The following is a 25,789-nucleotide window of genomic DNA, read 5'->3' as shown; positions in this document are numbered from 1 at the left end:
GTTATTTTCAATGCGGCTGTATGATAAAATTTATAACATTATGCATTTTAAAGCCTATAGAGAAATTTCTTTACCGATACCGAATTTTGTTTGGAATTATTTCAAAATTGGGCAGTAACGAAACCCGATAATGGATTCAATAAACCCTGCCTTAGCCCATGCTTAAATTACCCCCACAAAATTTTTTTACACAATTATTCAAAGGAAAAATAACTTTTATCCTGCTATAGAGACATAACTCGAGATGTTTGTTGTTAAAACTAAATTCAACGAAACATTTTATATTAATTTGTATGGTTTTTATTAAAATATTTAAATGCACGAAATATTTTTGATTTGATTAATAATAAAAAATATTTTGAGAATCATTAAAAGTTAACATATATAATATATTTTAGCATACAATTTTTAAGGCATTCGTAATTGCAAATGCAATGCCTATATTTTTCGTAATAATTAACATTATTAATAAGTTGCTTTAAAAGAAAAAAAAACAAGGTGAAAGAAAAAATGGCATCTTCTGATCGATCTAATTATTAATTGACATACATAGCTTAAAAACTATATGTGCACATGCTTGATAAAAATTACATAGATATCTTATTTATGTCTATTACATACATACAAATAATATATGCCTAGATTCTTGTTTAATAAATTTTTTTGGGCTTCGGACTTGGCCGCATTCGTCAATAAGGTGTGTGTGGGGGTATGTGTGTGTGTAGATAAAGCTTAATTATTTCTCATCCCTATGATCTTTCTTTTTTGTTTTTTTTTTTTACAATTATATACATTTTGAGTACATGACTAATAATATTTAACAAAAGTGATCTAAAACTTTGAACACAAAATTATACGCATTTATATTTCAAGAAGTCGCCCATTCAATAAAATTACGCCAAATTTGACAAACGTACAAACGTTCCTACACGTACAGAATCAGGGGTTCTATGCAGCAACTCAACGAAATGTACAAATTGTCAAAGAAAAGGCGTTATTAAAAAAAACGGGCACAAGTACTTGAAAATAATTGTCATTTATCGTTGAAAAGATAGCGAGAGAGACACAAAGAGGGAGCGAGGGTAGCGAAGGTGTCAGGAAGTGAGGGAGCGCGATTATATCAAATGAAATTAAATTTCCTAACGAGGATCCATTAAATTGCCCGCCGATATTTACAACATTTAAATAGCTTAGCTAAATTAAAATATTACATTCAATCTGCCCGGACAGGATCCTTAAGAGCACGTGCGTCAAATTTTATGCTTTTAGTGTAAAAACAAAAAGCCAACAACAGATTCAAAAATAGAATATATCCAACTAACAGTAAGCGAATTACTTATACGATAAAACATTTACATATATAGCAAAATTTTAAGATTTAAAAATATTTTATATATACTTCTAATTGCGCTCGAAGTTCGTTCTAAATGAGTGATCGTTTTCGATGTTGTTACCATTTTGAAGCTGTTGTTGCTGGTGGTGATGGTGGTGATGGTGCTGCTGTTGGTGCTGGTGTTGTGATGATTCAGAAACTGGTACTCCAATAATATTGTTCCTTCGAAATATTTCAATAATCATTGTGAATGTTGGCCGATTTTTGGGATCTTCATTCCAACATTTCAACATAATGTCATTGTATACAAAATCTGCACATGCTTCTAATGGCTGTGGTCTCGGTAGCCTAGAAAAGAATAATTTATTAGTATAAAGAAATATTCAACACTGAATTGTTTAGTTTTATTACCTAGCACCCCTTTGGAGCCGAGTGAGGAATTCGGTTTCGGTTTTTGCTATGGGATCCAATTCTGGCAGCGATCCACGGGTGAATGTCTCATAAAGGGTTACGCCATAACTCCAAATATCTGAATACATTGAATGCTTTTGGTCATTAATTGCCTCGGGTGAATACCTAAACGTAGATGCACAACACGGATGGAGAAAGACAGAGAAAGAGAGAGGGAGAGAAATTTAAAAATCGAGTCAGGTAAACTTTTAAGATTATTCTTACCATTTGATGGGTAAGTGTCGCTCTGTTTTTCCAAAATAATAACCCGCTTCATTAACTCTCTGCGATAGACCAAAGTCAGAGATTTTCACAATGCTTCTATTTATATCAACCAAAACATTTCTGGCGGCCAAATCGCGATGTATAATATGCCTTCCGGCTAAATATTCCATGCCCTGCAGGAAATTTATAAATAGATGAATATTAGTAGTTATCCCTAGTCTATATCGGAATATGTAAACTTACTTTGGCTATATCCAAGGCGTAGGATTCCAATTGTCGCCTTGGCAAATCTGGACTACTTCTCAAATAAACATCAAATGAACAGTCTAAAAACTCCATGATAATGGCATTGAATTGAGGTGCCCAGAATTTGAATTCCACAACATTTTGATGACTTAGATCCTGCATTATATCCATTTCGCGTTGAAAGTCAGGTGTTATATTTCTCGTGTGAAGCCTTTTAATGGCCACTGGCTCGTCATAACCATCGTAACGGACAAGTCGACCCTTGTACACGACACCAAAGTGGCCTTCGCCAATTTTGTCATTTTTATAATGCTTATTAAATCGCACGCGGCCACCATTCACCTCGATTACTATGGGAAAATGCATGTAGTCGAACGGTTTTGCATCATCTGTTGTAACATTGCTTTCGGCACCATTATCCATAAAACTCTCATCATAATAATCATTATACCCATTGTATTCAGGTCTGAAAGCTGCGATGACAAAAAAAAAGAAACACAGACGAAATTAGATATGGTGATATGTGTAAGGCTAAATTAATTTTACCTAAATCATTTTCAGACATCTCCGTATGAGGACATTTAATCTCATGGAGTCGTGTCACAATGACCTGAAGATGAAATTGCGATTCCACATCATCGCTCCAGCCATCCATAATTGTTTCACTGATCTCAGGGGGGCACAATTGCGGATCGAGTTCGGGTAATATGTTTGCATACTGCGTTTTATTCTGTATCAATGTGGCTTGAGTCATTAGCCTTAGATCCTCTCGGCAACGTGAGAATATCTCATAAATTGTTGTAGCGAATGCCCAAATTTGTGTACTAGGATCAACCTTGGCCGCTTCTGGATTATTGTAAAACTTCGTTGGTATCCAAGCAAAGCTAAGAAACACAGCAATATTTATATTTAATTTTTGTGAACTAAATTAAAATACAAAATTCAACTTACTCGCTCTCTTGATATGGTCTCGGATACCCAGGATCACCGATTTTCACCAATGTATGTGGCGGTTTATATTCAGTAATGAATAGATTCGAACATCGTATATAATTATGAATAATTCGATATTCGCTCAGATAATGTATGCCACGTGCCAAACCAAGGCATACCTGAATGAGATTACTTAGGGCAACATTCGGTTGCTTTTTCAAAAATCTATCAAATGGGCCATAGCTGGCATACTCCATGACCATGGTCAATGGATTTGCCAGAGTTAAGCCATATAATTTAAGAAATTGTGGCGATTCGATAAGACCCCATTTTCCTGTCATCATCATGAATTCAGCATAGTCGCCATCATTGCGTAGAATTTTTAATGTAACCGGTACATCCTTAAATGAACCCTTTTGTAGCCAATCACCGCGCATTGTGAACATTATATTATCATTGCTCTTGTCACATGTAACTGTAAGGAGAATAAATGACAATAGGTTTAATAATTGTAAGGTTCGATAATGAAAGGAGTAATGTTCATACCTGGATAGCATTGCAAATCTTTAGAGGGATTCAATAATTGTGGATTACGACGCCGCAAATCGAAATCGCTCAATTGTATATCAGTCTTTTTGTTTTTCAAATTTTTGGGCAAACATAATAACAATAATGGATATTTGTCATGAAATGATGGTGGTACACATCGACGTTCCAGACTATCGGTGACTATGGAGAGCGCGACATCATGTAATGTGGCAAATGCTGTTTGCACTCCATTCGATTGGACCAATATCCATTGTCTCTCTTGTTTCTCAGCTCGTAGAATTTTCCATGTTTCCGTTTGAAAGCGATGATTTTTATGCACACCACTCAGGCTACAAATATGTAGAAATATACACAATAAGTTATATATACGTATGTATGTACATGTATAAATATATGTATTTGTATGCTTGCATGGATAAGAGGCAGGTCAAACATAAAACCAAACCAAAAACATGATTATCAACTGTAAACTGTTGCCTTGCTGCAGCGTTTTTTTTTATAATTTTTAAACGCTCGCATCCGTTTAATTGTTTTATGCTGATAACTTAATAAACACTCTCTAACTACCCTAAGAAAGCGAATGGGGTATTTCAGTTACCAATATGTTACAATTATTGCTAGTATCATCTTTAGCTTTATCTCTCATATCATTATCATCAGCTTTGCCTTTCTTTTTTTTTTTTTTTTTTGGTTGATTATGAACTTGCAAATGATTTTATTGGGCAAACTTGAACTTGCTCTCTCAGTTTGAATCTACACGAACTAAACTGGATAAATTCTCTTCTTAAAACTGTTTAACATACCATTTGACATTAATATCAATATAATAGGTAGAGTATTCCCGATCGCATTGTCGGATGATATAAGAGCCACATTTATCACTCTTTTCGTGCAGTTTCATTAAGGAGTAGGCCCCACCTATAGGACCATGACAAGATAGTTCTCTTAATTCTACCAGCGAAGGTGTCTTGTATAGAAGACATAGATCCCTTAGCCATATTCCAGTCAATCTATGAATTCGTAAAGATTTATTATTACAAGCCTCGCATAATTTGTTATTTGTATAAATACTAACCTCATATAAATGCCCAAATAGGAAACAAAGGACTTCATTTCCTGTACCGTTTCAAAATACATATCAAAGCCACTTTGCATTCCACTGATTTCCAATAATACTTTCTTTTCTTTTTCATCTGGCGAAATCATTATAATATCCTCCGTAATGGCAACCAAAGACCACTGGAATAAACAAATAATGTTAATAAGTGCACTTTATCAAATTGGTTTTTCACTATAGATCTTAGATTGACTCGACTTAATTTACAATATCGATAAAGGCTTCTTTTTTTTTTGTTGTATACATAATTTGATGACTTTAATATACCCTTCCTATGGAGTACGGGGTATAACAATGAAATGTTTCCGATAAGATCTTGTGACGTTGATCTCATGTCTTTAGATACATATGTTTTCTTGTTATCAGCATCCAACTTTTAGTCGGAAATAAAACATGCATTAAACATTCAATTCCATTGAAAATTGTAATATCTTATTATTGGCAAATAATAAATTAAATCATTGTATAGGACCAATAAAAAAATAAACAAGAATTAAAGCCTACCCACCCACTCTCCTTTCTTGTGAAAATTTTAAGTTATTTGCAGTTGCACTCACCTTGGGTACGGCTGAAACTCTAGCGATTTTCAGTCCTGGATCAGTGGACTCATGTGACCATAATCTAACTAGAACATCAATACCTTTTGGCCTAACATCGTTGGTTTTTTTTTGACTACGGCCTTTAAATTTGCGGCTGCTAGAATTAGTCAAGGAGTAGCTGTTGCTTGTTGCCGTGGACGATGCATTGGATGTGCCGCTGGCAAGATCACTTGCCAGGCCATTACAACTGGTGGCAGGGGCCAATGTGGAGAGAGTTGTGGTGCTATTGGTACCATTCGAGAGTATACTCGTGCTCCCACTGCCATGACTTGTGGTTGTGCTAGCGCTGGTGCTGATGGTAATACCATGATATTCCATCATATTATTGAAATTCTCATTTGGCAACTCGTCAACAATGGCCCGATACTGTTCCATCATATAAGTTGGTGCTAGACTGCATATGGAGGATATATAATGGAATTTAAAGTCGGCAAAGTCTAAACTCGATGTAATAAGCTCTTGAAAAACATTATGGATGTGAGGACGTGTGAATAAGCCATGATTGTTCCATAAACTATGCGGCAAATATGTTTTGTAGGCCCTTTGGATGGCCTCAGCTCCAGATGATTGGCTCTCCAGATCGATGCGCATATCAATGACAGCCAGCCCAAGGACCTTGTTCTTGTGATCCGGGTAGCGTATTTCTGAGATTTGCTCATGCACCATGTCATGTCGCATCTGATAGTATAGATAGTTAAAGCTTTGCGGATCAATAAATCGCAATTGTTTCTCCATATCGGTCATACGAAAACGTATACGAAAACAGTAGCGCAATTCGTTAGATAAACACTCTCCGGGCAGTACCCAAAAGCCCATGCTAACTGAGTTTGAGTTATTAGATTTTGACTTTGATTTCGATTTGGCTGGCGGATCTCGATGCTCGCATATGCCAAAGATAAGTTGGACCACCGGTCTTATGTTCAACTCTCGACACATTGCCGTACAAATCTCTTCGCATTTCATGTTGCGGATAAATTGTTTGTATTTTTTGGTGGTATAATCGTAAACTTGAACCATGCCCTCATTCAGGGAGTTCATGCTTATATTCTGTTGACTATATGTGCCGCCGCTGCTTCTGCTTCTTAGGGATGTTGTTGTGCCGCTACCGCTGTCCCTATCGCCGTTGACGCCGCCGCTACCGCGACCGGGCAATGTCCTGCCATCCATATCGAGTTGCATTCCAGCCTCTGTGCTTTGCGCCTTCTGGCTATTGCGAGCAGACTGCTCTACAGCTTGTTATCAGTTTTAGGTTCCACCTACATACAGCAGCTCACACCTACTACTACAACTACAACAATACACAAAACATATACACAACACTCCTCTCTCCCTTCTGTGACGTTTGTATTAGTGTTGTTTTCCTTGGTTTTTGCGTATCGGAGATCAATCGAAAGCTGGCTTCGTGCACAGTTGCACTTGTACGTATTGCACTCCTAAATGTCCTGGCACCTGTGGTTTTGCTTTAATGTGTTGGCCTGTTTTTGCAACTGGTATACAAGGAAAATAAACTACACTACGCCTGTTTTAGCAACTGGTATACAACGAAAAAAACTGGTCTACGCATGTTTGTTGGATCTGGTATACAAGTGTTGGAAAACGTTTGCCCTAGTGCTGTGCAACTTGTAGCATTTGACAACATTAACAACACTGGTGGAAATTGTCAAATCTTTATATAACCTCAAAGGGGGAAATAAATTGAAGAGAAATCTAAATTGTTGACTGAATCGAAACAATTTTAACTGAAAAAATGTCTGAATTCGAGGATCTGTCTTCCAACGATAAAGAATTGCAAGAATTCCTAATGATTGAGAAACAGAAGGCACAGGTCCATGCTCAGGTGAGAGAGCACGGTTAGATGATTTTGTTATCACCTTTATCCGGAGCCACTTCTCAATTTCTTTGCAGATTCACGAGTTCAACGAGATTTGCTGGGAAAAGTGCATTGGCAAGCCAAGCAATAAATTGGATTCTGCCACGGAGACGTGTCTAAGCAATTGTGTTGACCGCTTTATTGACACTTCCCTGTTAATAACACAACGCTTTGCCCAGGCTCTGCAAAAACAGAGCTCTGTCGATATGTAAACCGGGAAGGAAAGAGTTGAAGCAAATCCTGAAACTACAAATCGCCGCCTGACCTGCATATATACATATATATATATATATGTATGTCCTACTGTTAAGCAAACTACTTTTAAAATATACTATGTAAGAAGACTAGTTTCAAACAAAACACAGATACACGGTGCTAAATTTTCCTTATGGCCCAGGCACTGTGCGTTCCACTCGAACCAAAAATTCAAAAATAACAAAGTAAAACCAACCAACCAACACTAACCTTTAACTATTAGCTAACCAATTGATAATAAAAATGTGTTGTACGTACCTACATATGCCAAATATGTATGTGTCCATGCCAAGGAGGATAGTTCATGTTACGTACTTACAGGAGTTAGTTACAAAATCTTAAAATATTGATTCAATTGTGGTGGGAGGAGCAACAGTATCTGGTCTTATCCTTTATAATTTACAAAACGGAAAGTTTATTCGTGGGTTTTTAGAACAACTGAAACACTTAAAATATTTCTTCACATATTTAGTACTACTATGAAGCCGCTGAATGTATATATGTACATATGTACGTATTATTGTCATTTTATAGTTCATAGTCGGCCTTCTCCTTCTGTCCATTGGTGTCATCAGTAAAGTTTAAAAAGAAATCATCATTTTGTGCCGCAAAAAGCAATGTATTGCCCGAGCCCTCTGGTTCCTCAGACATTGCAGTGGATGAACTTTCGGGAGAATTATTTACATATTGATTATTAAACGTAAACTCTTTGCGCGGAGTGGCAGTGATTGATTTAGATCTGATGTCAGTCGGGGGCTGAGCGAATATGTGCTCAAAATTATTCCCAGGTGTAGTGGGGATCATTTCTGATGCGGTCACAACTGCAGTCGAGGACTGAACAACCAAGGCCTCATGGGTAATAGTGGGAGGCTGAGCAAGCTCAACAGAACCTCGGGGAGTGGTAAGATTTGATTCGGATGTGGTAACAATTCCAGTGAGAGGCTGAGCAGCTGAGAGCTGAGTGGGAATTGATGTAATCACGATTCCAGTGGATGAGGGATCAGCAAAACTTGTAGACACTGCCGAATCCAGTGTTGCCGGCAGTTGCTCAACGTTGTCAAGATTGATATCTATACGTCCAACCAATTCCTCCCAATTATCAGTGCTCGCCATGGCGTCATCTTCATTCTCAGACAGCGGAGAGAGAGCAAAACGTACTTGCTTGGTCGGGCTCGGATTGTTCTTGTTACCATCCACCATCAATATGGAACGCAAGGTGTTGGGTTCATGGCCTAAATTTGCCTGAATGCGCTTATTGGATATATCACCAGTTGGAAAACTTTTTAAGAAATCTAAAGCAGATTGAATTATGGCCTTATCCCCATGTTTCGGCAGCGATGGGATGCTGACGGGTAAACCCTGTGCTACGGATTTTTGCTGCTGGAGTTGATGTAGATTGTTTGCTCCGCAATCGGCTAGCTCCTCTTTTAATTGAATCAATTTCTTGCGTTGAAGAAGAAGATTCACAATTTTTAAATTCAACTGCCCGTTAGCCCGTTGGAGATTTATATCCTTACGGCATTGAAAATCTTTAAAAGATCGCTTTGCTATGTCCAACTCCTGTCGACTTCTATTCAAGGCACACTGAATATTCCGCAGCTCTATAACTATAAACAAAATGGCCAAAACTTGACTTCATCCAGTTACCGGCAGTCCCGTTTGAAACCCCTAACTTACCTAAATGACGACTTTCTAGTATAGCTAGATTTTCCAGCTCTGAACTATTCGCATTTGCCAATGATTTATGCACAGCCTGTGCCTCGTTTTGCTTGAGCAGCATTGTGTATTTGCATATATTTTGAAATTTTTTATTCTTCAGCAAGTGCTCCATTTTGAGAACTTGATTGTAGCATAGCTCTATCGTCTCATTTACGCTATTTTCCTCCTCCCTCTGGGCATTTATGTAAGCAAAGGCCTCACAAACTAGCATATGATCTAAAGCTTCCGTATTCATCTGCGTCTGTATTTCTGTTAAAGGGGGGTGCAATTGAACATTTATGTACTTAAAATGGCATAGTCCCGCAACACTTACGATTACTGGCTGCTTTCAAACGTTCATTTAAGCGAAGTTCTGCATCATATTCATTGAACAGCGTTCTTAATTTACTATCCTGGGTTATTAAATTGACCAGTTGTCCAAATGCAAGAGTGTTTTCAGACATTTTTGTGGGCCTTTTCGCAATGGCAAAAATAAGTTTGCTTGCTTTTTTTTTAAACACAGATTCAGTTGGTCAAGTGTTGGCAACTGTTTTTAGATTATGCAGCCGCTCCCTGTATTTTGCTCAACACCAAAAAACGTGTAGCTTGAATTTAACGGATTCAGACATTTCAAAAAGTACAATTATTATGCAATATTTCGTGTTGTTTAATTAATAGAAGTAATATATATTTTGAAACTAGTATAAAGGATGATTGTTTCCCTTTTTTTTTTGTTTTTTGATTTATTAAACTCTACATACAAAAATCTGCAAATTCAACATGATGAGTGGCAGTTTCGGTGTCACTGCTGACCATTACCTATACAACATTTTTAGCATCGCGTGGTATGCGATTGGTGAGGTGCTTAACGGGCATGAAACCTGAATCTCCTAGATACTTAATGGACACATTTCCAGACGGACTAATTGTCAGCCACGTAATGGATGCATGATTAATGCTTATTCGTAACCAGGCTTCAGGTGGAAATTGTAAGGCACGACAAACGAAGTAACGTATAACATTGCCATGGCCCACAATTAGTGTGTAGCTCTCCTTGGTTTGGTCGGGATAGGCACGGTGAAAATATCTTCTAAATGCTGCTTCAATTCGGGCACCGTCTCGAAAGAACTGCTGCAGAAGAGCGCATATAGAATGAGTTAGTTTCCTTGGAGAGATGATTTCGGAAACAGTCTTCAACTTACCGATGCCTCCGGCTTCCAGTGACCTACAGGTGGTTGTGGAGGAATAGGTGCTCCCTCTCTTAGATAAGGACAATTCTTTACTTTCGCCTTGTCGTAGTCGATCTCATTGAGTATTATGTCAGCTGTCTCCTGGGCACGTACCATGGTCGAAGCAATGACTTTGTCCCACTTGATACCCAAGTCGTGAAGACGTTGGCCCGTGAATTTGGCTTGTTCTCGCCCCCGTTCGGTCAGGTGATGAGTATCATCCGTATCGCCAACATCCAAGTACTCGCCATGTCGTATGAGTATGATATGGCGTGCGGATTTAACATGGTTTTTTTCCAGATCGCTATTATAGCGATTTTGCTCTTGTGGCTGTTCGTTCTTTTGTGGCCGCACCAGACTTTTCGGATCGCGGCAGTCCCAATTGCTGTCCCAAAGAGCCCAACTGTCCACCGGCCTTTCACTATTCGTCCACGAATTGTGCACCCATGCTGTCTGTTTGGGATCGCGCAGTCGCTGGAGATAAAAAGCAGCCAGGCCGGCACCTGTGCCGCACGCAAAGGCTGTAAATTTGCGCATTTTTATCGCTTTATCTTGCTTTTGGTCGAGCGGTTATTATCTTTTGCGGCTGATACCGTCGTTTCCTTGCCAGCTGCAGTTGTTGTTGCCGTTTTCTTAATATTTAAACAAATTACTCGTTTAACAAATTATAAAACTTTTCTGGCCTGTCGGCGTTTTCCTTTTGTGTCTCTCTTCTCTTTCTTATTATTTGCCGCGCGCTCTTTTTTTCTTTGTGTGCGTGTGTGTGTGTGTGTGTCTGCGGCGACACTTTCTTTTTACTATTATTATTTATTTTTCGTTTAATGGCTATTTAAATTATGGATACTTGTTTCTATTATTTACCTAAGCCCGACACACCAACAACAAAGCAATTATTATAATTACTATTATTTGTAGTGGTGTAATTCCGAAACTTCTGTTCTGCTCCGAAATGTCGATTTTCGATAGGTTCTGCTCCGAAATGTCGATTTTCGATCGGTTTTGCTCCGAAATGTCGATTTTCGATAGGTTTTGCTCCGAAATGTCGATTTTCGATAGGTTTGCTCCGATACTGCCGATTAATCGATACATTTTGCTCCGAAATGTCGATTAATCGATACTCGACTAGTCGGCAAGTATTCGGTCGTTACACATTTCTAGCATCACTAGTGCCAGACGCGACCTGCCAGATGCCGCCTGCCAGACGCGTCCACAGCTCGACCAATCAGCATCGAGATTCGACATATTCGTAATTTTTTTGGGGTCTATGCGGTGTGTGCAAATTCGATCGAAACAGTTTTAAACAGAAAGGCAAGCAAACAGCTCCAGATACATCTATAGGTCGAGTTATCAGCGGCCGACGTGCTTTATAATCAGTCAACAACACGACGACCACGACGAGTGCGCTTAGCGGTAAACATAACTAACACAAACACACACAAATACAACACCCACGCATGTTTTTTTTTTTTGTTTTTTGCGGCAAATTAAGGAATTTTCAAGTTGATATCTAATTTTTGATGGTGTAATCGTATATTTTTTTATTGAAAACTGTGAAATCGCGCGGCGTGCCAAATTCGCTAAAAAGGAGTCCACAAAAACACACACACACACACACATTCTTCCATACAGACCCACGCACACATACTCTGGAAAATACGACAACTCCGCACACATACGGACACATTAGGGCAACACTTTTTTTCGTTTTCGCCTTTTTTTTGAAATTTGTTTTTTTTTTATTCATTTGGATGACAGCTGTTGATTTGGCAGTTTCAAAAATTGTTTTAGACGAAAAACCCTTTCTCTATTTTGTCATTAACTGTCTGAAATTATTCGCGTCAACAAAACAAATTTTCAACAATTATTTTCAAGGTGAGTAAAATAAAAATAATAACTCTTTTTTCTTGTTTGTTTCTGTGTGTGGTATGTGTGTAAAGTGTGTGAAAGTTCTCCAATTGAGTGAAGTTGTGCAACTGCTGCTGCTGCATTGTCATGCAAAAAAAAGAACGTTCAAAATTCCCATAGAGAAGGCAAGGCGACTTTCGGCATTCGGCTTTATTTTTTTACCTGGCGAAGCTTACCCCGCTGCTGACGCAGCATTTTTACGCAGCAAAAAAAATAACTGCAGATTGGCCCACGCAAATACCATCATATACATATGCATGATATAATAGTTTTCGAAGAGAAATCCAAGTTTTGAATATCCAGTTTGTCCATGTCTGATGTTGACGTCATTGTTCGAAATAATTTAGAGAATATTTAACTATTTTTGTTGCCTAATCTGGCGCTTAATTTATTCGTAGATGGAACAATTATGGTTTATGCGGTTTCCGCTTTGAGCCGAGGAGAAGGTGGGTAAGATAAACGAAGTGAGGTGAGGTGAGATGAAATTTTAGAGGCGATCGTAAAAAAAAATCTTATCCGCGATACATTGTTGTTCATGATAAACAAATTTTTGAGCGGGGAACAATGTAAGAAGTTAGGAATTATAGCTTTCTGTGTTAAATGATAACTACTCAACATCTTATTTTACCACAAAAAGATCAATTTTAATTTTTAGAATGTAGTAGTATCCAAATGCCCATACATACATATGTATGTAATGCTTTAGTCTTCACTTTAATTTGGTGTAACCAAAAGATGGAACATTTCAAAATCTTTGATGTTAGGATGATTCATAAATGAAATCAACATTTATTGTCTTCTATTAAGTTTTTGGTTAATGGTTAACACCATCTAAAAAAATCAAGTTATCTATTTATAGATATTTGCTGACCAACATGTGTCGCATAAGTAATAACCCAAATTGATTTAGTTTTCCTTTTAGATCTAACAGATGTCAGTTGTCTATATCAACGTGGATAAAGAATACCTAGCTAATTACAGAACTATTTCGGCCCGAAGGCAAATCAAATATCGCGAGTTTTACTAATGGTGTAGGTCGCCTTAGGGGCAGGGGAGGGGATGCAGCAACATCGAATGGCAAAATGCTCTGTGGCCCGTAATGAAAGGAAACGAACTCACATACATATACAGGGAGCAGCATATACACTCTGGCTCAAAATTCAATTACCTTGGTTGCCTGTGTTTGTGTGTGAGTGTCTAACACTAAAACTGAAACATGGACTGCCTGGGAAAAAAAAGGCATTGCATACTTGCAGGTGCTTGCAGGCTTGCATTATGTTGTCAGTTTCAGTTCCTGCTGCTACTGCTAGCAACTAGCTACTCGTCCGCCTGTCATTATAATTTCATTTTGCTAACACATACATACACACGTTGCATTGCTTTGCATTTTAAAGTTTCGCGCTTCGATTTGCTCTGTTGTTATCGTTATTTCCGCTACCTTTCTGTCTGTTTGTCTGTCTGTGTGAGTGTGCGTGTCTGTGTGTATGTGAGCAGAATGAATTGTGGGAGCGGAAGGCAACAAGCTGTTTGTCCAACTATCAATGCATTTCTAATTGACTTCATGAAGATGCTTCTATTCAATAAGTGTGCTGATGCTTTTTCAGTTGCTGGTTCGCAAATGAATTTTCCATTCATTCTAATTCCCATATAAGGTTTTTTTTTTCACTATCATAACCCAGGCATCCGATTAACTGTAATTGGGTTTGTAAGTTTAAATCAATTTTTGGTGAATTTGAAAAAAAAAAATTGCAAGCTGAGGGGGAGTTAATCAGAATTTTAAATTAAGGTTAGTGGTCTTAAAAAACAACAATAACTATACTAAAACTTTTTATAGTTATCCTTGCTCTTGCTTAAAGTATCTAATTTTCCCATTTTATGCATTAGTTGAATTTACCTTCTACAGAAAATTCTTGTTGTTTACATTAAAATTCTTCAGTTGCCATAAATGCCAAGCACATCCATATATATATGTACATACATACATACATATGTATGTGAGTATGTACGTTTGTATATGCTGTACTGCAGCTTTTGTTGGTTTTTAGCAATTCTCAACTCCCAATGTCTCTTTACCCTTTTTTGAATCATTTAGAATTGCATTTGAAATATTCTGTTTTAGAATTTGTTTTTTTTTTTTTTTTTTGTTGCACCCTCTTTTGTTTTGTCTTTCCTTTCCGTCGACTAATAGGGGCAATGGCGTTGCTCATAAAAGTATGCTACAAAAGTGAATGGCGGGGGCGAAGAGGACAGGCAGGCAGAAAGAAAGACCGAAGCGAGGTCCAGAATATGGTTGGGTAGATGATGAGGGAGGGGGGTTATAAGCCTTGAATTTGAATTAACATCAGAAAATGCTCTGTCCTTGGTGTGATGGTTATGGCCAACAGGCACACCCACACACACGCAGAAAAAAGCCAGAAGGAGAGAGAGAGGGAGAACAAACGATGCAAATAGATGGATAGATGGAATAAGAAAGACAGAGACAAAAGTGGAGATAGAGACAGAGAAAGAACAAGCGTGGCATCAACATCATCATCATTGTGCTGCTGCTGCTGTGTTGTCCTGTCCTCAAGGCCATGAATATCTATGGAGAAAAACAGACGGGAAGGCTACTTCTCTTCTCCTCTCGCATTTGCGCTCTAACTGTTTCTCTCTTTTTCACATTTTGCATAATGCAAGGCTAATTAGTTGTATATGTAGGGTATGTGAATGTGTGTATCTCATTAATATATATTTTGTCCATTGGATCTGGATATTTGATTTGCAATGTTGGTTTGTCGTTTATAATTAAATTGTATGTTACATGCAGCAGCAACAGCACAATATATGTGGAACACAAAGGAAGGGGGACAGGAGGGAAACCAGAACAGAGCAGTTGCCCAAAAAAGTATGCAACATTTGCCAATTGCGCTCAATGCGCTTGCGTCTCACTATGTTACATATATACATATATATGCATATGTTTATTACTGTGTGTGTGTGTGTGTGAAAGCTTGCATGCGTGTGTGCCTGTTTGTAAAAGGATGCAGCTAACTTGATTAAACTGCCTCCTCTTTAATTATGTGCAATGCCCATATTTAATAGTTTTTTTTTGTTTTTCTCTCTCTTTTCCATATGTGGCACTCCTTTACAGTGCTCATTTTTCTTTTCCCCCAACTTCTACTTGCAGTTACCATCATCAATTAAGCAACAAACAACCAACAAGGAAGCCCAATTTTAAAGTAAATACAAAACCGAGCAAGCAAAAACAACAACTGCAAAAATGTCTGATCGCAAAGCTGTTATTAAGAATGCTGACATGAGCGAGGAGATGCAGCAAGATGCCGTTGATTGTGCGACACAGGCCCTGGAGAAGTACAACATTGAAAAGGTGAGTGTTAATATATTTATAAATATAGAAAATCAAAACAGAAGGATAGATTTTAGTTGCCCTAGATCACAAAAAAGGAATATCACGTTCAAAATTAACATTATAGACTATTTGCCTGAATTTAGATGTTAAATTTTGGCACTAAAAATAAGTCAATATATATTTGTAGAAGATTTTGGTAAACTTCTGCTTTAGTCAGTTTTTTTTATTTTATTTGTCTTCATTCCCCTTAAAATGCCATGGCAAATAACTACAAAATCTATTGGTTAGGCCACTCAATCTAAACTAAACCAAAAGACCAACAAGAACAAAAAAAAAAAAAAAACCAAAAACAAGGTCTGGAAGTATAGAAAGACTTTTGAATATATTGCAGACTACCAACATAAATGCAAATGTATGTGCACACACACACAAAGACAGTACAACAGGTGTTGCTATGCAACTGAGTGAATGTTAATGGATTATAAAAGCTTTCCATGCGCTACAATTCACAAGGCGAGGGGCATTGCCAATTATCTTGATTTGCTTTTATGCGTTGCCCTCCTACGACCGAGCACCAAAACTCAACCTAACTAAACCAAACCAACCCATCCATTCAACTTCATTTACTCTTCCTTCTTCTTTTGGCTTCATAAAAGAGCAAACTTTTATTATTTGAAATATTTCCTTTTTTTTGCTCTGCTGCAGAAAAAGTTGTACAAAATTCAATTCAAGAAAAATCCTAAGTAAATATACAAAATAAAAAAAATTCTCCAAGTAGAAAAATATACACATAAAGAAAATATATAGCAGTAGAATTCTCTATTTGAATTTCAAGAAAAATTAATCTCTAGGTATATGCAATATTGCGAATTTTTAATCGTTTCCTATATATGTATATATATACATACATATGTATATGTGTGTGTGTGTGTATGTGTATACAGGTAGAAAGAGAAATGCAATTCTCAAAAGCTTCATTTCCGTTTGAGGTTCGAATGTTGTTTGTTCATTTTGACCATTTAACCAAAACGTCGTTAATAATCCTGAGGCCCAGAGGCTATTGGAAGAAATGAAAGTCAGTCAAGTTATGAGATGAGTGTGCTTTAGTTTTCTTTCTCCTGTGCGTTGTTGGTATTGCGTTTTTCCATTGCGTTTACCGATTTTACAGTCCTGCGGTTTTTCACCCACATTCCGCATTCCCATCTTCCCAACAACAAAGTTCCATTTTTGGCCTAGCCTGGTTAGCTCTGGCCATGGCATTTAATAATTTTTCTTGCCAAGAGGTATATAGAGAGAGAGGGAAACACAGAACCGTGTCCGAGCGAAAGAGGAAGAGAGACAGAGTGTACACTCCATTCCCTTCTCCACAGTTACCAGAGTGTCCTTCCTTTGGTGCTGCTGCCTTTTAGCAGTGTGGCTGGCTGGGCTGACTTGTTGTTATGCATTTTGCATTTTCCTGGAATTTCGTAATTGAATTCGTGGTTGACCTTTGCGAAATTAACTAGTTAACTTGCCCGTACAGAAACCGCTGTCAAATTGAAACTAACCAAAATTGTGCCCACAAACACACACACACACACACCAACCTTTGGGTTATTGTTGTGCAACTGAATAAGAAACAAATGGGTTAATTTCTAAGCAGTTGAAATGAAAATTTAAAGCTAATAAGTGAAAGAAATAAAAACTAAAGGTTGCCACAATGGCAATGACATGGACTGACCTGACCTCCTGCAACAAACTTGACTGGCCATCATCATCATCAACAGTTGGAACCAAAAAAAAAAAAAACGAAGGCGGCACACACAGATAGAGCGAGAGAAAGATAGATCGAAAAGCTTTTAAGCTAAAATAAACAACAACAACCCCAAAACGAAAAAAAATCAGCAACAATGTCAACAAAATGGTACAACAAAGACCAAGAAATTGAATAATCAATATGCATACAACATTGGTTTGAAAAACCAAAAGGCGCCAACTAAGAGAAATTGCCTTGTTGGTCAGTGATAGCGCCTGCTGCGGAACGGTAGATGAGGTGGATGGAGGGGAGGAGGGCATAGTCGCCACAGTTGCCTTTGTCAATGCCAATGGCAGATGTAAGAGGATGGAGGGCGGGACGGAAGACAAGACCGGGCTATCGACTGGGTCGGAGGGAGGGAGGAGGGTCACCAAGACCTGAGCCCTGAGAGCCGTTGAAAGCAAACACAAAGTAAACTTGAAATCACAGCGGAAGTGTTGTTGTTGTTTTTTGTTATTATTGTTATTGTACGAGAGGAGGCGTATAAAATTGAGGAGAGAGTGAGAGGAGGGAATGGGAGAATTGATGTAGAATGAGAATCTCTGGGCATGGCGGTGGCGGCGGCGGCGTTGTCGTCTGCTAATTGAGCAGTAAAAGCAAAATGCGTACATCACGCGCTGCCTGAAAGTATGCCACAGTTTTTGTTTTTCCACTGCCATCTCTCACATGGACACATACATACATATATATATATTTATATAGATAGAGTGTAAGGCACACACACACGTAAAATGTTGTCACTGAAAACACCTAACCCCGCCCACAAGGTTGAGCCTGCCTCTTGTTGCTATAAATAAAATATATGTGCCACACACACCAATACAAACGCAAACGACACGACACACACACAGATGTAGAAACGGGCGATTGATTGCCTTTTCTGGCTGCTTCTCCCTCTTCACCAACGTCTTCTTTTTGCTTTTGCTTCTTCTTCTTCTTATTCTGCTTATTGCATAATAATAAGTGCGGCATTATTATTGCTTTGTTTTCTTTGTGTGTGTGTGTGTGTCTATAGGTAATTAAATATGGATTTTTGTTATTGTTTTCTGTGTGTGTGTGTGCGTGTATTTTCCCAGAAGAAAAATTTAATTGCTTAGTCAAAATTTTAAAATGATTATGTTCCGGCACATTTCACTTTTTTGAATACCTCACCCCCTGCCTCTTTTAGAAAAATATTGACGAAATCAATTATATAATGTGAATGATGAGCACATAACATATTTTTTTTTGAAAATGCAACTAAAAATATATATTTATACAATGTGTGCCCCGCCGCCTATAGAAAATTCTTATAGCCAACCCACTTGATTTTGATACTAAATATAGAATTTTGAAAAACAAACGCTTTGCAACAATTACAAACGATAGAGAATACTTTATAAATTTCAAAAATCATTTCATGAAAAGAATGTGGCATGAACGCAATTCGGAATTCGTATGGAATATATTGAAAAGATATATATGTACCTCTTTGTTTAGATTCGTAATAGCCTTTAGTTTCGTCAACGATATTCTTGAGGTTCTTATACAGAACATTAGCACAAGAGTTAGGGGAAGCTAAACTTACCTTTGACTTGAAAATTTTTAAAATCGAAAGCTAGCATTGTGGTTGCCAAGAAAAAGCAAACTTCGTTTATTTCAGATTGCTCTAAAGTATACTAAGAATAACAAACCAATCAAGTTACTTGAATTTATTAGGAGTTTATAAGGTTGTTGATCTCTCAATCGGTTCTTAATGATCGACATGTTATTCTTTCAATTTCACAAACTAAGCCAATGATCGGGTCAAGCCTATAGAAGAGGGGGGAAGGGAGATCAATAAATAAACGAAAATAAATCAATAGGCATTTATAATCAAAGCGAACAAAAAGCTGATTATGAGTTTTCAGAACTTCTATCCATGAGTCTAGACTAGACAGAGAAATACAAATTGAAAAAAAAAACAATGAATAGAAAGAAAACTGAAATGCAAAAACAATTTGGTATCCATTAGATACGCAACTAATACCCTTCTCTCATTCCCAAGCTAACCCCATTTTCTTTGCCTACCAACACACACACACACACACACACTAGGGTTAAGCTCTTCACACACACACACACACATATTATGTGGATCTAATGCGGGGGGGTAAAGGGATATGGAAGAAGAAAATTATGTGCTGTATATTTTTAGGGGCGCGCAACCTTTCCGAGCAGCTTAAATTGTATCTATAGGCATTATGGGTGTGCTTTTTTTCGGTTCACTTTTTTATTTTTTATTTCTTTTTTGTTCTATCTGTTGTGCGCCTTGGTTGCGGCAGCGATTTAAAAGGCAAAACCCCAAATAAGCCAACAAGAAGAACAGAACAGAGAGAGAGAGAGAGCAAGACAAGAGGTGAGAAGGGTAACGAGTAGAGAGTAGGTTGGTAGCCGTGTCATAGAAGGAGCAGATGGAGAGGCAGGAGTATAAGGTATGGAGGCCAAAAACAACCAGCAACCAAACCAAGCGATATAAATTTTGCAGCTTCCCTATGCCCCCTTCTTCCTCCTACTACTTCTCGACACTCTCTCCACCCTTTATCTCCGGGTTTAGCTGACTTCCTTCTCCTTGTTTAAGTTTTAAAAATAAATTTAATTAGTTTTTATTTCTTGTCGCGTTTGTTTGGTTTGTTTGTTTGGTTGACTGGCTGGCTGGTTCGTTGCCTGTTTGTGTTTGGTTGGTTGGCTGCTGCATTTTGTTGCTGCTTCTTTTTCATGTCTCGCAAAACAAAACAAAAGGAAATTGATAACAATAAAAAATGAAAAGAAGAATACTACAATATTGCATTGAATTTGTTGCAAAGTGGTGAGACGTTGGCATTGTCGTTGAGGAGAAGGGCGGGGGGTATCCTTTTAGAGTATGTGTATGCTGTGTGTGTGTGTGTAAGTTTTGTTTTTTTTTGCGTGGCCAAATGTTTAATCAATATGCGGGCAGAATACGAGAGTAACTCTTACATACAGATAGTTACATATTATATCTATATATATATATATATATATATATATATATATACATATATACATACATATGTATGTATGTATAGCCATGTATGTATGTATGTCGTTAAGTGACGTCGCCATTTCCATTGCACACGATATATACAAAAAACATATAGATAGATATATAGGTACATTGACATGATATAGGCCGAACTGAAATTGCAGAGGACTGTAGTAAATTATTGATATTGATGAATGGTTTTTTTTGGGGGTGGAGGCCTCTTTTTCTATATGTATGTATAGATAGACAAATAGATAAGAGTATTTGCTATCATACCGTGGGCTTTCTTTTTTTCTTCTCTTCAATGCAGATGAATTTGTTATGCCAAATGACAATCTCTGCTAAGTTAATTATCCAAAACAACGATACATTTGAGCATACTTTAAGGGGACTGCAAAAACATTCAGTTTATAAAATTTCGTAAATTTGAAATATTTAATCTACAAAAAATTGTAATTTTTACAGACCAACATTTGCATTTTGAGTATTCTTAGCATACATTTAGGGATACAAGTTTTGGAAATGTTTGCAAAAAATAATCAGAATGGAATTGAAAATAAACCGATTTGAAATGTTTTATCTGAAATAATTAGAAAATATTTGAGTGAGGTTAACCAACACTAAGCATACTTTTTGAGGCTAAATTCTGCTTCTTATTGTTAGATAATAGAAATGAATTTAATCGATCGCCAAGTATAGATGACTTATGTAAGTTGAACAAAGTTTTTTTTAACATAAAACAATATGTTCAACGTTGATTTTTTATTATCGTCATATGGCATACAATTCCTATATATCAAAGCAGCAAACTGGCCGTGGTAATACACGCACACCACATACATACATACATACATATATAGATTATATTAGAAATGTTTTCCTGGCTGGCTCCATCGAAATTCCTTAACATGGCGGCGGTGGTTCACTTCTCTATGTCAAAATGTTCAATTTTTTGGCGTTGCCAAAACAAATTCCATGACATTGTTGCTGTGTGTGTTGTATTTTGGTTTGAGTTGATTGTGGGGTAGTTGTTGCCCTCAAACCAAATTGAATATAAAACAATCAACTTTATATTGTCGTCTGACACGACATTGACACAAACACACACACAAACAGAGAAAAAGAGAGAGAGAGAGATAAGTGTGTGTGTGTGTGGCAGTAGCACAGTAAGAGAGAAGATCCTACACTAACTACTAACTGCAGTAAAAATGTTTGGGTTTTTTTTTCGCCAGGCAAACACGACAGGTTGACGGGTTGGTGGAAGAGGCGGGAGGAAAAAGTTCTCAACCTTACCAACCCAATGACTTAATAGCGATCACCACTAAAAAGGACTTGGGCGGTAGTAGGAACGAGGGGGAGAGAGCAGTCGATGACGACAACCACCTGGACATGGACGTTGTCGCACGGCACTCAACTAAATCAGCTTTATGTTGGGTTTTTTTTCTTTTTTTATTATTTTCTTTGCCTTCATTTTGTTATTTTTATTTTGAGGTTACCGGGTTAAGTTTATGGCTTGGCACGCATTCATTTCTTTTGCTCTCTCTCTTTCTTGTACACTTCTCCTTGTCAACATTCCAAATGTATGGCAAAAAAAGAAGAAAAAAACTTTCCGTCTGCTTTTAAAGTTTCTAACGCTAGGTATTTTGTTAAATGCGACAGTCAGATATGGAGAGAGGGAAAGATAAAGAGGGAGAGAGAGAGATAATGAGATAACATTTTTATTGCTGCTGTTTCTGCAGTGTAAATCGTAGTTGAGAACGTCATATTTAAGGGATAACAAGTTGAGAAGAAAGAATGAAACACCAACAACAAGAGGTTATTACCGTTAAGACGAATCGCTTACTTAGCCTTTCATAAACACTGATACAAATCAGAAGAGCATAATTGCCGTCAATCAAATAATTATCTTAATATAACAATAATTAACAAAGCGTATTAACTAACTTCACGCACAAAAAGGCAAGCAGTAAATCCATCAATATAAGTGAAAATGGAAATTTTCATTAATTTTATATTTCCTCTCTATTGAGACATCATGATTAATATAACCATTGTCTAGTAGACAGATTAATATGTAGGTGTAAACCTGCGGATTTGTGAATTGCCCATATATAAATAATATGTGGCAAGTTCTACGATAAGAAATCTGAATATTAAATATTAATTTTAAATGTTTTTGCAAATTTTCTGATCGCCATTCGATAATTTTCAACATTGTACTTAGACTTGTTGTTGGACACAAATATTTTCCCTGTGTGCGCCTTTTGGTTAGACTATATAAAATTTCACCGCGTTTACACACACTAAATGTTTGTATTGGTGTGAGTGAGCGTGTGTGTATGTGTGTGTGTGTGTGCTAACTGGGTTGTTGTGAGTGCTTTTGGCGTGTAACCCTGTCTTTTCTTGGCTAAACCAACTGACAATGACCTTTGGCATTTATGCACTAAACTGCAGAAATTTATCTATTTCTTTCATTCTCTCTGCTGTCCCTTTCTCTCAGTTGTTGTGTGTGTGTCCTTGAAGTGGTGTAAGTGCAGCTCAAAATTTGTGTTAATTTCAACTAAATTGCTTAATAGACCATCAACAAACAGCAGAAACTAATAACAACAAACACAACAACAACGCCACCAATCATAACTAACTCATTAGCACAAACAAACAAAGAAAGAAAAAAAAATAAAAACAAAAACTTTGCTGCCTCCACAACTTCTAACTACTAACCAACACTCATTCCCCCGCCCTACCAGCTTGTTGTTCTTGTAGTAGCTGCCTTTTTGCCAGTTTGAGGTCACATTTTGGGTTACCCTAGTGACAGGCAGCTGACTAAATGTGCCTGGCGAGGCACGTTGGGTGTGTGGGTTGGTTTGGCTTGTTCTTTGGTTGTGTTTCGGCAGCAATTTTATTGAGTTTGCCGTTTGCGCCGCTAATTTCAAAACAGTTAGCAGCCACTTAGCCCCATAGCCATGTGTTTTTCCTTCCAGCTATCGTTATTTCTCTCCCTCTCTCTGTGTCTGTGTGTGTGTATGTGAGACACACTTTTCCGACTGTTTTCTTTAGTCATTTTCTGTTTGTTGTGCAAAACAATGACAGTTCTTGTTATTAACTTCTTTATCTTTATTAACTGATTACAAAAAAAATTAAATTATTAATGATTTCAATTTTCTTTCTATTTCTTGCAGGATATTGCTGCTTACATCAAGAAGGAATTCGACAAAAAATACAATCCCACATGGCATTGCATTGTTGGTCGCAATTTCGGCTCCTATGTGACACACGAGACGCGTCATTTCATTTATTTCTATTTGGGCCAGGTGGCCATTTTATTGTTTAAGAGCGGTTAAAGTATTGTCGAGTCGGATGAAGTGGTGGTGAGGAGGCTGGAAGAGCAACAGCAGCAGCAACAACAACAACTAGAACAACAGCAGCTGTTGGAGGCGGCAGCAGCACAGGTGACGGAGAAACAGGAACAACAACAACCGAAACAACAACATCAGAAGTATAATGTAGTGAATCAGGTGGAAGAGGAAACAACGGAAATGGAGCAGAAGCAAGAGGAAGAGGTGGATAACGAGCAGTTAATGGAACAAACACAAGAAGAGCAACAACAGCAGCAACCACAACAACTACACCAACAGCAACAGGCTACACCAACAACAACAGCCACAAATGAGCAGAACATCATGAACCTTGACTTGACTGATGAACATCAACTCGACGAGCAGCAGCAGCAGCGGAACTATAATAATCAAAATGTCGATGACGATGACGAAAATTACGAGGATGAGTTCGATGATGATGCTACCATAGTGGAGGATAGTGATGCTACTAGCTGCAGCAGTTGCCAGCGTGCTGAATTAGAGGATGATTTAGTTGTAGAGCAGCAGCAGCCGCAGTCGTCGCAGCATCAGCAGCACCAGTAAAAATATATATACAAATATATATATATATATATAACTGAAACATAAAAAGATAGAACCAAAACAACAACAACAACCACCAGATGATATCGCTTAGCCTAGGCCAGTGCACACATTCGTTCCATATAAGAAACACACACACAAACACATCAACCACACAAGAGCAAACAAAAAGCAAAAAAAAAAAAACAACAAAAAAATAATAATAATTACAAACTACTCGTATCTTAAATAACAACAAAACAAACGAAAGAATTAAACCCTTTTTAACACAATCCATACAAAAAATTGTTTACAACAACAAATTAAGCTTATGCTTTTCATGTTCAAGCCGCCCACACTGATACACACACACACACACGAATAATGTATTTACACATATATGTAACACTCCTACACGCCAAGCAATCTCACTAATACAATCCACACTTAAAGTGTTGCCTACTTTTTTGATGTATTTTGGCAATACACAACACAACGTTTGGACCAATGCTGTTTGCTTGTTACCATACACCCCGCCTCGTTTTCCTACTTCCATGTTTTACCATTTCCGTTGCACTTTCTTTCCCTATATATATATATATGTACAATTATTTTTTTTTTTTTGGTTTATTGCATCCACCACATCCCACACGTTCCTTTGTTTCATGAAACTTATGTATTAAAAATTCAAAAATTATATGGAATATATTATGCCCTTAATTTTTGTTTATTTTTGCCTTATGATTTTATATTTTATGAACAGGAAAAGAGCGTAATTGAAATTTTGTAAAATAGAGAGAAAAAGAAGAGAAAAAAAACGAAAAACCAAAAAGACCATAAAAATTGCGTTTTAATTGATTTTTTTGCTTTCCTTTTAGTTTTAAAACCCAATTCATGTTCCACACATATACAAACAAATACACACACACACTTGCATAGATTGCGTTTGTATGTACTATAGCTTCAATTTTTGATGGCAAATATAAGAAAGTTAAATATGTTGTAACTTTCTATATTTTGCCTAGGAGTTTCGTGTCACGAAGCTGCCTTAGCAAAGATGACCACCAATTTTAGCTAGTACACATACCATCCATAAAAAAACACACACATGCACATACAGCACAGGCAACAACCACCACTGCAACCGAACGAGCAAAGAATAATAAACAAAACAAAAAAAATAAATGAAGAAAACCCTAAAAAAGGGAAATACTGAAAAGAATGGGGAGAAAAATAGCATCAACCAAAATGAAACGATTTATTTCATATTAATTCATTTATATTTTTGCTACATAAAAGTAATGACATTATTGCA

The 25,789-nt window shown here is 37.3% G+C and overlaps 4 protein-coding genes and 1 pseudogene across 5 annotated transcripts; 2 read left to right on the top strand and 3 right to left on the bottom strand.

Moving 5' to 3' along the window:
* Positions 1 to 277: 277 nt before the first annotated feature.
* Positions 278 to 7,009, bottom strand: hop (tyrosine-protein kinase hopscotch). The gene is made up of 10 exons (XM_068303853.1): positions 5,411 to 7,009; positions 4,812 to 4,975; positions 4,540 to 4,746; positions 3,734 to 4,065; positions 3,206 to 3,662; positions 2,801 to 3,138; positions 2,252 to 2,727; positions 2,009 to 2,181; positions 1,745 to 1,909; positions 278 to 1,681 (listed from the first exon to the last, which is right to left on the bottom strand). Exons 1-10 carry the CDS (start codon positions 6,629 to 6,631, stop codon positions 1,402 to 1,404), a joined length of 3,813 nt encoding a protein of 1,270 aa, XP_068159954.1. The 5' UTR covers positions 6,632 to 7,009; the 3' UTR covers positions 278 to 1,401.
* Positions 7,010 to 7,092: 83 nt separating this feature from the next.
* Positions 7,093 to 7,849, top strand: Tim8 (translocase of inner membrane 8). Its single transcript, XM_068303854.1, has 2 exons — positions 7,093 to 7,289; positions 7,358 to 7,849. The coding sequence occupies exons 1-2, from the start codon at positions 7,200 to 7,202 to the stop codon at positions 7,532 to 7,534; spliced, it is 267 nt and encodes an 88-aa protein (XP_068159955.1). The 5' UTR covers positions 7,093 to 7,199; the 3' UTR covers positions 7,535 to 7,849.
* Positions 7,850 to 7,968: 119 nt separating this feature from the next.
* corolla lies at positions 7,969 to 9,800 on the bottom strand. The gene is made up of 3 exons (XM_068303555.1): positions 9,610 to 9,800; positions 9,255 to 9,545; positions 7,969 to 9,184 (listed from the first exon to the last, which is right to left on the bottom strand). Exons 1-3 carry the CDS (start codon positions 9,737 to 9,739, stop codon positions 8,106 to 8,108), a joined length of 1,500 nt encoding a protein of 499 aa, XP_068159656.1. The 5' UTR covers positions 9,740 to 9,800; the 3' UTR covers positions 7,969 to 8,105.
* Positions 9,801 to 9,918: 118 nt separating this feature from the next.
* Positions 9,919 to 11,505, bottom strand: Pgam5 (Phosphoglycerate mutase 5). 2 transcript variants are annotated; one of them, XM_068283586.1, is made up of 2 exons: positions 10,478 to 11,505; positions 9,919 to 10,403 (listed from the first exon to the last, which is right to left on the bottom strand). In XM_068283586.1, exons 1-2 carry the CDS (start codon positions 11,039 to 11,041, stop codon positions 10,095 to 10,097), a joined length of 873 nt encoding a protein of 290 aa, XP_068139687.1. In that variant the 5' UTR covers positions 11,042 to 11,505; the 3' UTR covers positions 9,919 to 10,094. The 2 variants fall into 2 exon arrangements, with proteins under 2 accessions (XP_068139687.1, XP_068139686.1); XM_068283585.1 differs by having other exon boundaries at positions 9,919 to 10,406; positions 10,478 to 11,500.
* Positions 11,506 to 12,218: 713 nt separating this feature from the next.
* LOC137571894 (uncharacterized) lies at positions 12,219 to 25,317 on the top strand (annotated as a pseudogene).
* The last annotated feature ends 472 nt before the right edge of the window (positions 25,318 to 25,789 follow it).

This window comes from Drosophila tropicalis, unplaced genomic scaffold (assembly GCF_018151085.1).
Source record: "Drosophila tropicalis isolate 14030-0801.00 unplaced genomic scaffold, ASM1815108v1 contig_158, whole genome shotgun sequence".
NCBI lineage: Eukaryota > Metazoa > Arthropoda > Insecta > Diptera > Drosophilidae > Drosophila > Drosophila tropicalis.
Note: the sequence above shows the minus strand (reverse complement) of the source record. Positions and strands in the feature narration are given on the sequence as shown.